Raw genomic sequence first — 13,400 nt, 5'->3', positions numbered from 1 at the left:
GCAGAAGCATTACTATTTTTCTGCAGTTTAGTTATTTTAGGATAACATAATATTTCAGAATGAAAAGAGGTTTTATTTAAGTACTTGTTATGTGCCTTATTGCAGATACAGCAACTTCTGTTTATTTCTAAATGTGGTTAATCTGGCTTCACCATTTTAACACAACACACTTCACTGCTTCCACTGAAAAAGATTAAGAAAAATGATCTTCCCTTTTTTTTTTTCAAGATGGTAATAATATCCATTTGATAGCACATCTTGACACTTAGGAAAGTTTGGATTCATCGTCAAAATAACTGTACAGCTCCTTATCTTTGTGCTTTGTTGTTAGTTCAGTGAGAAGCAACATAGCCAAGCAGCAGAATATGCTGGAAAATTAACTGCTCACAAAAATTCCTCAAAAGACTAAAAAACTTATTCAACAGCAGAACTTTGTCTTATTTTGTGTTTGAACTTTGCCTTGAACTTTCTATGTCTCAAGTTGCCTTAACAAGAGGATCCGTACAGGTATCAACAGGATGGTTCCCTTCACATAGGCACATAAGTTCTGCTTGACAAATATAATCTGGAGCTGCAGGGATAAGTTGGAGATTTCTAAAGACAGTTTAATGAATATGAATGTAGCTATCTATACTCAGCTTAAATGAATCAGCAGCATTTTCTTTTAAAGGAAAGCTTATATTATTTCCTTTCTTAATTACAGTATTTAAGATCTCAGCAACTTCATAGTATGGAGCTCAAGGCATAAACCATCTTCTGAGAGTTGATGATTTTCCTCAGGCCAACAGAGGACTCATCGTAGACCTGTACAGTACTGCTCTCCAGACACTGTTGATCAACAGCATTAAATATTTACATTTGCTAATGAAAAAGCATTTATGCTGATTATAATCTGCATAAATCAAAGAGAAACAGTTAATATTCTCTGCAATGATGAAGTGCATCAGAAGCAACACATGACGATATTTAAGAATTGATTCTGCAGTAAAGTCTCAGGGGTTTTAATTGAAAATACTTATGAGAGACAAAACGATTAAACTCCAAATGGCAAATATAAAATATTATTTGTTGGATATCTGCTACTTGCATCTCTCTGACTTAGATTCATTATTGGGTACAGAGAGTTCCATAGGCCATATCTAGTACCGAGCACCTTTAGCACTTATGGCATTAAATCAAGCCCAGGGTACTTTATTGTCTAAAAAAGCTGACCAGCTGTTCCTAATTTCATTTTGCAAGGATTAGGCTAGGTGTTTAAGAAGAATAGTTACAGACTGCATATTCTGAGAGGGAGAATTTTTAAGGCAGAATTTTAAAGCTCTGAAATAGAATCAAATGATGGAAGTGGTGACACAGGGCTGAAGGTCATCCAGCACAGAGGGTATCAGCTCTGTTAAACACATGCGGTGCTGCCTTTTATAAATAGCCATTCCTTGTAAAAGCTATCTGCTCAGGGGAAACAACACATCAGTTTCATAAGAGAGTTTGGGAATGACATATAACATGCACGTGGCTGAATCAGTTTCAGCTGTTATCTTTCAAACAAAAATAAATATCCGACAGTAATGTGGTATGCAACTTCCACAGGCTTGGCATGCAACTGTGACCATGATGCCAGTTAAAAAACAAAAGAGCCCTAACAACCATTTCATACCATGTTGTGTTGGGCACTCTAATAATCATTATATGTCTTTTTCATATTTTTAAGCTAATTACAAAAAAAAAATTGTTTGGGTCATTTCAATGGCACAAAAACACAGACAATTTTCTGAGTTGCCAAGAAAGATTGTTACCAATAACTGTAAGCAGAATAATGAAAATCATGTAAGAATCTGATGGTATGTTCTCATGTAGGATCCCAAAATACCAGACACAGATAAAAGAAGCTACATGCCATGACACTAATATTACTGTATTCATTTTACAAAAAGTAAAATAAAGCAAAGGAAAGTCATGACCTGTTGAGATCACAGGAGCTAGTGTAAAAGCTAAGACTGAAATCTGGAAGTAACAGCAATCAATCATGAATTTCAGCTCTTGACCAACATTTTAAATTTTACTGTTGTAGAAGCCAGGCACAATAAAAAGGGAGCACCTTTGTGCTTGACATCAGGAGAGACAGATAACAGAGAAATGTAAATCTACTGACACACAAGCGGATATGCTGGGTGAAGTGCACAGGTACTGAGAAGCCTTGAAACTGCAATACCATGAGTTCTGCATGAGATATATTTATTTCTATCATAGAAGATACAACCAAAGCACCAAAGAAGTGGTTTAGAAATGTGAATGCATGGTTCTGAATGTGGTTTAGATCAAAAAACAATGAATCTGCTGCGGAAATGTGAGGATTAATGAAAATGGCTCCAGGAGGCAATGAACAGAAAGTGTAGAATGCTCAAATATCAAAAGCAGTGAGGTCTTCCAATAGCAAGGCAGACAGTTCATGTGAAGGCACACACTCGGTGCACAGCAGAAATGACATTGTTTCTCAGTGTTGATTAAGCAGTATATATTAGATCACTGACTCCCAGAAACAGCTTTAAAATATCCCATGAAAACTGCTGTCTTGCAGGAGAAAGGCAAATCAAAGAGAGGTTTCTGTTCACCTGCCTGTGGGCAAGTGTACTTTTCCCTGGTCTCAAAGTCAGGATTTAGTCTTCCATTCCACACCCTGATATGTATTAATCTGAACAAGTAACTATGCTTGAACTGTCAGAGGCTCATAATAAGTCATTACACCATATGCCCAAAAAGGCAGGGGAATCTCCTTGCTTGTGTTGATTCTGGCTACCATACGAAGTTCACATTCAGCTTCACTTAGGGCACTGCTGCAGTAAAATGCATTACATCAGTAGTAACTTTGTAATAAATACCATCAACACGTGAGATGAGTATGAATCATTATGATCAATTTGGGAAATTAATTGGTTTAATTCTTGATTTTTCCTTTGCCAGGAGAAAACATTAGCAGATTGTTTCAGTATCTCTATGTGTTATGCTTGCTAAGAGACATTGAATTACAGAGCAAGCCTTCAAACCAAATAGTAAGATAAATAATGTGGCCAATGTCTGGCCAGTTCCGAGGAAACAGAGTCCATGACCTACAAGTGTATCTTAACATCGTAGAAAGTGGCCAATGTGTATGACACTAAGTCTAGACACTGAGATATCTGTCCTTGTTGGGGATGATGCTCAATGTCTGATTTGACAGTTACCTTCTCATTGTCTTTTTTTTCACTCATGTAAAGTGCAAACAATCACACTGAAATCCAGGAGCGTAAAGAGATTAATGCATTTGTTATTTTATGATTTGTTAATAAAGTATCAGAAAGAAGATAATGAGCAAAAAGAAAACGAACATACCGTCCTGTGAAAATAGGCACTGAGTAGTCCATGGCTGTGTTCTCTTTGTCCTCAGAGATCAAATTCTGTTTTGCTCTCTTTGCTTTGGGACTCATCTTATAGGATTGATCTTCAATCATTATATTGGAATCCTTCAATCTGAAATAAAAAGGATATTGTTAAATTATGAAAGAATAAGTTGTTAAAAAAACTTCCTGAAAGTTAGATTAAAAAGTTGTGATTTTTTGCTCATAGTTGAGAAGCTAAAAAAAAAGAATTTTTCATAGTCATTGTTTGAAAATTATTAAACACATAATCAAATGCACCTTTAACAAGCTGATTATTACAAATCTAACACTGACTTGACATTAAATCTAAGTATAGAGGGTAATCAATATACCTGGTAGCGATGCACATTTTATTCACAGTTTTATGTCTTAGAACAGGAATAGCCTAATTAGCTGTCAGCCTTCTCTAAGACCTTGAAGTGTCCTTTTATTTCCAGTTCAACAGGGGGAATCATATGCAGGTCTGCTTAGACTGGAGGTTTGTCTACATGGCACGAGCTCCCTGCTGTGCACAGCCACCTGAACAGACCTGGGCACAACATTTCTCAGCAAGGTTCCTTAGCTCACACTGCACCAGGCTATGACAAACCTGCCCCCAGTTCTCTGGGTAGTCTACTCTGCTATCTCCATGCAGGGTGCTCTAAACATACCCATAATCATCGAGACTCGTACTAGCACTGGACTGCGGAGGATGTAGCACATGGAAGATTGCAGACGTGTACTTGGGCTCATGCTTTCTTTAGACTGCAGCTCTGCAAAGGTACCAAGCTCTAGAGGTGCTACTAAGTGGAAGATCCTTTAGATTCTCATGTATGTGCTAATACTCCACCTATGTGGGACTATGTATGAGATCACTGATCTCCAGTTTTATTCTCCTATCGGCATCTCACTCATTTACTTATGCCTGTCCCTTTGCTCAACCTGAGGTCTCCCCTGTATCCAGCTCCTGTTAAACCAGGCTCCCATCCCCTAGCACTCTTAATGACTTTCTTACCATTCTCCTAATCTGTTCTCCTTCTCCCTCTAGTTCCCTCATATTTCCTCCTGCATCTTAACATCATATCTACTCCTGCCTCAGGCCCTCAGACCTAATGTCTCTGCTCTGCCATTCCCAGCACCCTCAGGAAGAATTTCCCTTCCTTTCTGCCAAGTCCTATGCTCATCACATGCGACTATATTTGGCTTGCCCCAGCATTGCAGCGAGGCAGCCGGCTCTTCTGCGCATCCTGCAGCGCTGCAGTCAAGAAACAGTGTGTACAGGATGGGAAGAAAATGTGTTCCTTTGGACTCCTCTTTGTCCTCTTTGGACCGCTCTAGAGACAGAAGTCCAAGCATAAAACACTTAGGAACAGCCTAAGCAGATTAATAAAGGGAAGAATCAGCATGGAGCCGGATATACAAACATCATCACTCCTGGGTTTGGGAATGATACAGGGCAATCACTACAGCCAACTGCAAATGCCTTGAGAAGCATCAAGTAAGTGGGGAGAGACATCAAACACAAAGTGTTTCAATTAGTTTCATAAATGAACAATGCTCTATGAGGAACTGAAGTTCTTAGTAAATTACTTTTATTCTTGTCCTATTTTAAAATGGGACAAGGCTGGAATTTTGAATCTGAGTGCTCTCAGATTTCCATGGGGCTTCACACTGAATCCTTTAGGGAGTCATTTGATTCCTGGTTGATTCCACTTCTAGAAGGACCACAGCCTCATTTGAACCTCAGTTTAAATGTTACGAAAATTCTGTTTTCATAAAAGTAGAATAAATGTGGTGAAAATCTCAGTTCAAGTGCTTTCGGTACTAGTAAATCCAAGCCTGCTCTTCATTCCTAAAGCAGAAGTTGGATGATAAGTCAATATTAAATATTACCTTCTTGACTAATGTCTAGTTTTTCATTTTTGAACCATAGCCACAGAGCTAGGGAATTGATAGGAGAATATACATCCCTTTCACCTTCAGCCTTTTGGTGATACCTTTTCTACAGATCTTTGCTGAGCTTTGACTCTAAAATTATCTGAAAAATGAGAAAATAAATTGCTCCAGTCTCCTTTTTTTTTAATCATTATCATTATTTATTTAACACTCCAAATGTTTGAGGCTAAAACTCTGTCTCTCTCTCTCTTTTTTTTTTTTTTTCCGATTCCTTCCATAGCTTGCATGGAATTCACCTTAATCCTTCAGTTTAATGACATGGATCTCCATCACACTGGAGCCTCAGAAACAGAAATGGAATTAGGACTGGAGTATAATGAGTAGGATAAAAATACTGCATAAGTGCATCTTCTTCTCCATATTTTTCCACTCATTTCTGTCTGAGTTTTCTAAACTGGATGTTCTTTGATCAAGATGCATTTCACTGCAACCACCTAGAAAGCTTTGATTATTTTCTGTATTTCTGGATCCTTATGTTTTCTCATCTTTTGGCTGACACAATCATCAGCCATTGCATATGTGCTCAGCCCCAGAAAAGCACCTTTCTAGATGCTGTTTCCTCATTTTCTTTCTCTTGTAGGAGCAGCTACAATAAGAGTCCTTGTGCTCTCTTCTAAGAACAAGGAATACTTCCAATACTTCCTAGTGGTATGTAAGAGATGGCAGCCAGCTACCAGGAATACAGATGACAACTGTGAATTGAATAGTGGATCCAAATAGATCCCGTAACAATCTGTTGTTCTTACACAGCCTGGCCAATTTACTGCAGTAATTTGCTCGTTCCCAAATGTGACCCGGACTAGGCCAGATCACTGTGAGAACAGTTACACTGAATAACCCTAAGAGTGTTTTTGACCAGTTTCCTATTCCAGCAATGGGCAAGAACAGGTAAAAAAGATGATGTGTGAAAGAAATACTTTGATAATTCCTTCAGTTTCCAAGGAAGGGCCTAGAGACAATGTGAGCTAGAGGTGGCATCCCAGTCATCTATAGCTGCTAGTGGACCTACTTAATTTTTGCATGGTCATAAAATGCTCTACCAGTGAGCTTAAGATTTATTTACTTATGAAGAGGGCACTTTCTTTTAAACTTGTTTTAAACCTACTGCTACTTCATAGTTTCTTCTGTGCTCACCTGCACAAAAAACAAAAAAGTAAATTGTTCCCTATTCACCCTCTTGCACATTTTTCTCAATTTTCTACTTTACTGTTACAAGTTTGCCTTCCTTCCAAGGTCAGGAAGAAGGAAGGAAGCTTCCAGCTCTCTCTAGAAGGAAGCTATTCCAGGCCTCCTGCGACCCTCCTTGCTGGTCTCTGACCCTTTCTGGCTTCAGAATGTTCTTTTTGAGCTGAGATGATCTGAACTGTTCCCAGGATTGCAACTATGAACATACCTTGGATGGTTGTGTTGGCAGAGTGGATTTTCTGCCTTATTTGCCCTTTCTTTCACATCTTTTAACTGTTCTGTGACCACATTGAAGCATCCAGCTGCTGTTTTCAGGGAACCATCCAGAATAACGCTAAAATACTTTTTCAAAATGGCACTGCACAAACCCAAGGCTAGGCCAAATAAATTAGAAGTGGTTGAAAACATTTCTCCTTTCCAAACCCTCGTATCAGTTCCTTCCTTGCAGGCTGACCTTTAGGTAGGCCAGCATGAATGCATGTGCTGTTGCATGTGAAAGCAAACTGGCCATTATTTTTACCACGAGATTTATTTTCCTGTGTCCCTTGTCTGTCACTCCTACCTCTTCCCGTGCAATATGAAAATGAAACCCTGTGCACAGCCATTATTTAGGTCGCCTAAAGGAGCACTCTATTGAACCAGATTCTAAAATCTTGCCCTTTATTTTAAAATGTTCCAACCTTTTACCTGATATGTGGAACAGAATCTCCCAGAGGAGAGTGGAGCAGCTATCAGCGCTCTCTAATTTCACAGGGAGGAACAGTACCATGACCTTTTAACAGCTTTCAGCCTCATTTGATCTGCCCAGCTAGTGTATGTATGTTTTTTCCAGGCCAGATACTGTCTGTACTGCCTTATCAAAGTTGGTGACCCAAGCTCAGTGTTCTCATTTCTTGGTGGTTTTCAGCATGTTAAAATTCAATGCCTATATTTTCTTAGTCTCCCAATTGTTACTCTCACAATTTATGGAGTGAAATGAGAGTTGATGACTATAAATGCTAAAGGCACTGGTACCATCCCATAGAAATGTAAAATACAGCTAACCATTACACTACTATTATCTTTTCCCTCTAGTCTAATAGGCGACCTAAATACAACATCCTCTGAATCTCTGAATCTCCCAAGCAGAGATTTTGCCTTGATGTCTTAGTCTCAGACTGGTCTGTTGGCAGTGGCCGGGTTTCTCTGCCTAAGGGACAGGCTTCCCACCCTGCCCAAAGGGAGCCTGTGGATGTAGAAAGGTGCTCTAGGAGAAGACCACAGCACACTGATCTTCAGTTATACAAGTACAAAAAGGCACCTGTAAGCTTATTCACACATGTGGAAATTCATGCATCTTGTCCTTAGCATGCTTTTGGTGTTTCTCTCTCATGTTATTGCAACATTGGGAAGGCCTGGATTTGGTGCACACAAGAGCAGCCCCAGCTCTGCCTGGCCAAGGAGCTCTGTTAGCTAAGATGTGTTTTCCAGGGTCTGCTTCTAACTGCTTCTTGTCTAATTTTCCACACTTGAAATTGCACACAGGAAAGGGAAGGGACTGTTTACTTTTACAGTAAATGCAAGTATGGAGAAAAAAGAAAAAAGGTTTTTCGCAAGAGAGCTGTTCAAAGCCAGCTTCTAGAGAGGAGAAGCACTCTCCCGTGACTACATTCAAGATGCTGCCAGATTTGTCATGGGCTCAGGCAATATTGCTGGCAACACTGGCACTGTTCCCTAACACGGCTTCCATCAACAACACATTTTTTATAGGATAATTACTTCAACATCGTAGGGCTCATTAAGACAATTTCCATGCTTGATGGTGACATTTGGAAGCCTGCTTCTTTGAAATCTGCACCTATAATAAACCAAAGGATGAGCAGTGCCAATAGGAATTTCAAGACCCCGCATTTCTCTTCTCATGTTTCTTATAGCCTTAGAGTATATTTTTTACTCAGCCCCATCCTGATCCTAGCAAAAATACTTTGTTTGGAACAGCATTCTTTCATCCTATCTGGCCGTCTGATTAATTCCAGGTTTATAAGCCACCTCTCCTCTCCTTGGTTTGCCTGAATCATGTCTGTGTCTTGTTTGCCTTTTTCCTTACCTACCAATAAACATAAATGTCTGAGCTCCATCAATAACTTGCATTTTGTCCCTAAGGAAATTGCTGGCAGATAAGCAGCCTGGGACATGATTAGCTTTAGATGGAATTATCAGCTGCTCTCAATCAGGAAAATACCACATGGAAAAGCAATGGAAGCTTGAGCTTCAATGCCTGAGTTTCCATGGGAAGAGGTAAGATTATTTAGTCTGGAGAGGAGGAGGCTCAGGGGAGACCTTATCGCTCTCTATGACTACATGAAAGGAAGTTGTAGTGAGACGGGAGTCGATCTCTGCTCCAGAATAACTACAGATAGGACAAGAGGAAATGGCCTCAGGTTGTGCCAGGAAAGGTTCAGGTTGGATATTAGGAAAGATTTCTACACAGAAAAAGTGGTGAAGCTTTGGAACAGGCTGCCCAGGGGAGTGGTGGAGTCACCATCCCTGGCAGTGCTCAAGAAACAGGTAAGTAAGGCACTTAGGGACATGGTTTAGCAGACACGGAATTGAGGGGTTTACGATTACACTTAATGGTATTGAAGGGTTTTTCCAACCATAATGATTCTGGGATTTCCTTTATGAGACAGGTTTTGACAGCTTCAGCAAACTGCAGCCAGCAAAGCTGAAATTCTCCATATTTGCTCTTGCCAAGTTTTTCCAGTCGTCATTCCTTTCATTTTACTTCTTCAAGCAGTCACAGTTTGATGAGTGGACTTGAAATGGGGCAAAAGACAGTCCGTTTACAAATGGAGCCTTTCCTGTCCTCTCGGTAAGGAAAGCTGCAGTCCCTTCAAGCTGCATGTGCTCCGGATGCACTGAGCATGTTTTCAGCTCAAGTAAGTTCCAGTGTGAGAGCATCAGGATCAGACCAAGATCTTGCAAATTGCTTAGTCCTTCTCCACTGTTTTCTCAGGATAATTTCCTTACATAGCACTAACTGAGTATCAACACTGTCCCTTTATGAAGGCTTTTTTTCTGTAAGGTGGCTACAAAAAAGGATGAGACAAACTCCGCAAGCATAGTGAAGTCTAGCAGAAGCCACATTAGATTAAAAAAACAATGACTTGAATATGAGCTCAGTATTTAATAGTATACTTTTCCTGTTGGGCTTAACGGACTATATCCACAAACCTGTATACATTATACCCAAAGGTAGATTTGGATTTAAAATCAAGTGTTGCGCAATAACCAAGATTATATGAAAAATTATGTATATGTAGCTTCATGTATACATTCAGCTTTCAAAGAAACCACTAGAGATCTAGTTCATTTATATATAGCATTTTTATTCAAGACTCTTTCTACCTTTCGAAGATTAAAGTGTTTGGATTATTTATTTATTTATTTTAATGCCACTCCTTTCATAAGCATGAAATAAGAAAGTCTTTGATTTGCCAGAAGCAAATCTGGTTTTGCAAGGCTTTTCATCTCCACATTGTATGTTGAAGTGTTCTGAATCAGGGGAAGATAGTATGGGCATGGAAAGAATAACTTCACATTTGTACCACAATTAATAATACAGGTTTTATTCTACTTTTATCTCTTTCAAAAGGTGCCAAAGTTGGACCAAGAAGGTCCCTTAAAAAATATAGAGAGATGACAAAATATAACCATAAACTTAAGTTGAATCCTTAATTTATCATTCATATCATTCATTTATCATTCATCATTTACATTCTCCCAAGTATTAGCTATGTTTTGTGCGGAAGAGATTTGTACCTGGTAGATCTACTTTCCTGAGTACTTCCAAAGCAGCACTGTAGTTCCCTCTCCACCAGCACAAGGAGAAACTCATGGCAAAAAATAAGTTTTTGACAAAACATTCTTACCTGGAAATATTTTAAGTTCTCTCCCAGTATAACTAAGTTCTCTCCCAGTGCACTAAGCAATTTTATTTCCTTTGATATTACTTTGTTGACATTAGAGTTTTTGATGAGAAGATAGGTTTGTTCTGAAACACCTATCTAACAAACAAGAGTCACTGAACTGACCCAGAAGCAATTATTTTCACAATCATTTTTTCAGTTTCAGGAAATGATCCCTTTCTTGCAGGAACGATCAAAGTTCTCTACAAGAAGGGTGAGAGTCAGGGCTAGGGCTAGTGGTGGACACGCTGCAGCATCACTCCAGCACAGCAGCCACTGGGGATACCTTCACCTACCGAGCACTCCACAGAAAGCAAACCCTCAATGCCAATGCCCTGCGTCCCTGCATGAGCAGATTATCAAGCAGGCATCTGTTGCTAATCCACTCAGTTGTTACTTATCTGCACGAGTGAAATAAGTTCAGCAGCAAAAACTGAATGCTATAGACAAACAGACAAGTCATTCATCTGAGCTCAGAGGCTTAAACTCTTGATCAGGCACTCACAGCTTGATCCTGAGCTTCATGAAAGCCAAATGAAGGCTGTAAACATGAAGTGTTGCTTGCTATGGCACAGATAATCTTTCTCTTGGTGATTTTGGCTGAAGTTCCATCTTTATTATTAAAGGGTCTTTAGCTGGCAAAATATAAATTTTATGGTAGAAAAGTCTCAATTAGTTCTGTTGACAATATTTTAAATTTTACATCAGTGTAGCAGAGAGCAGATATTTTTGGCTAAAATTTGTCGATCATTTCCTCTACTGCTAACAATTGCTCTAATCTTACTTCACTGCTACCCTGTTTTCTATAAATCCTTAAGATTCTCACAAGTAACAGGAGGCTATGATATCTAACATATTAATGTTTAGAAATGTAATTGTTCAAGCAATATTTTATCATGTTATTTAAATGAAAGCAGTGTGGCTGTTCTTCTAGCACAAGAACACTTCACAGTATTTTTCCTGGAAAAATAGTATGCCTCACCCAATTTACAGCCAAAAAAGAGTCTGTTTCTTGAAACAGCCAGCATAAAAATGAAACCATTATACCAAAGAAGAATTGTTTAATGATATACGGACAGGTCAACTCAAACTTCTCTCAACAGTCCTAATTTCTTCTACTGCTCCAGCCTGACCAGATAAGGGACAGCTCCAAAGTGAAAGCCATCCCACCACTGCTTATTGGCTTGAGCTGTGCTGATATGGCTAAACAACTTCAGAGGATATTTGATTCATGTCTAACTAGTTGGCAGTATAGATATGTTCCAACAAGCTGAGCTAACCAGAGCTCCTTCCAATCCCAGAACCAAATGAAAACACTAAATCTGAAAAACAGTAATGCCAAGTTACAAAGCTTATTTCAGCTGAAGAGGAGAGTTTCATCATTGATTTCAAAGGGAGATGGTGGGCAAACTTTTCTGGAATGTGGTTTCAAACACAGATTTACTTACCCAAGGCTGTAGGCTTCAGATCCCAGCCTGTAGGCTGCAGCCAGCTTATTGATAGATTCGGATCCATGACTGTAGGCAGCCGAGCTCTTACTGAGAGATTCAGAGTCAAGACTGTAGGCGGCAGATCGTTTGCTGTGCGCAGCGGAGTGGTGGTCGTAGGCCGCAGATCCGTAGCTGTAGGCTGCCGACTCCAAGGCATGGGCTGAAGAGCCGTGATGGCTGTATGCTGCCGAGGACTCGAGGCTGTGATCTGCTGCAGACGCGTGGCGATAGGCTGCAGAGCCCCTGCTGTAAGCTGTGGATCCTTGAGCGTAGACTGCAGATTTGCTCTTGGCTTCCTTTTGGTACTGGCTTATGGTGGACTGCATTGCTTTGTGGCGGTACGCACGGTCATAATGCTCGTGGTGTTTTTGATAGAAAGGTAAAGACATCATGAGTGTCTAATAATTTAGCTTTTACTTCTCTTTTTTGAATACAAAAATAACAGTACAGTGTCTGAAAGAGAACAGAACAGATCAAACAGATGAAGACTGAAGGCAGAAACTTCCAAGTTATTATACATATAATAAAAAAATGAGCTAATAAAAAATTTAAATTTTTAAAAGCCAAATGCAACAAATATATGTCTGATGCTTCTCAGAATTTAAGGTGGGTTCCTATTTAGGTTTCAGGAAGCTCATGCAACATTTGTCTGGAGCAGAAAACCTCATATTGTTGTGTCTATTCATTTGTAGCTTACTATGGTGTCACAGTTATTGCAAACTATTGATGTTATATGTAGCTCATCTTTGCAGTCATTACTGTTAACTTATGACATTTTGTGCATTCAGCTTCTTCAGAGATAATGTAAGTATTTTTTTGTTAAATGGAAAGAGAGAGAATAAATTAATAAGGATAAAATAAAGCATTATAGATTTTAACATGATACATGCACTCTGACATAAGGTGAGATCAAAACATGAGACCACGTCATTCATTTTAGCAACTCAGTTTTCAGATACCTTCTCATATTCAGGTTAATATTTTAAGAATTGATTAAAAATGGATAGAGCGTCACTCTTTGATAAACATTGCATTTTGTGTTTTTATGCATGTAGTAAAGGACCTTATTGTACTTTTTACAGCTCAATCAGGAATAGAGTCTCTATGCACTGATTAAAGTACTACCAAGTTCATCAGCCTGAGTGACTCCTTTTTTAACCTAGAACTGCATGTTCAAAATCTTCAAAAAACATTCTCCAAGTGGTATCTCAGTTTGGGTGTCACTTTGCACAGTTATCAGTAGACTATCTTGCAGGAAATTTGATCAGATGACCCCTTTCAAAATTGAATGAGGGTTAAATGCAGAAAGAGATCCTTGTTGGTTTCTTAACTGGCAATCCGGTCTTTATATTGCTACTTTTTGCTTGTTTTTTATTGAAACCTTTATCTTCTTTGCAGACATGGAAACCTATCTAAGCTAATTCTACATG

At 39.1% G+C, this 13,400-nt stretch overlaps 1 protein-coding gene across 3 annotated transcripts in view; it reads right to left on the bottom strand.

Annotated features, from left to right (window-relative positions):
• The window catches only part of MYOM1 (myomesin 1), a 73,297-nt gene that overhangs the window by 57,215 nt on the left and 2,682 nt on the right, over nt 1-13,400 (bottom strand). For all 3 annotated transcript variants that reach the window (XM_088524084.1, XM_088524082.1, XM_088524083.1), the window contains exons 2-3: nt 11,929-12,423; nt 3,367-3,504 (exon numbers count right to left, since the gene is read on the bottom strand). In XM_088524084.1, coding sequence (XP_088380210.1) covers nt 3,367-3,504; nt 11,929-12,362 — 572 coding nt within the window. In that variant the 5' untranslated portion in view covers nt 12,363-12,423. The remainder of the gene's footprint in view (nt 1-3,366; nt 3,505-11,928; nt 12,424-13,400) is intronic.

This window comes from Tinamus guttatus, unplaced genomic scaffold (genome assembly GCF_059628265.1).
Source record: "Tinamus guttatus ecotype Peru unplaced genomic scaffold, ASM5962826v1 Tinamus_guttatus_pri_ptg000203l, whole genome shotgun sequence".
Lineage (NCBI taxonomy): Eukaryota > Metazoa > Chordata > Aves > Tinamiformes > Tinamidae > Tinamus > Tinamus guttatus.
The sequence above is the reverse complement of the archived record's forward strand: the minus strand, read 5'-3'. Positions and strand labels throughout refer to the sequence as shown.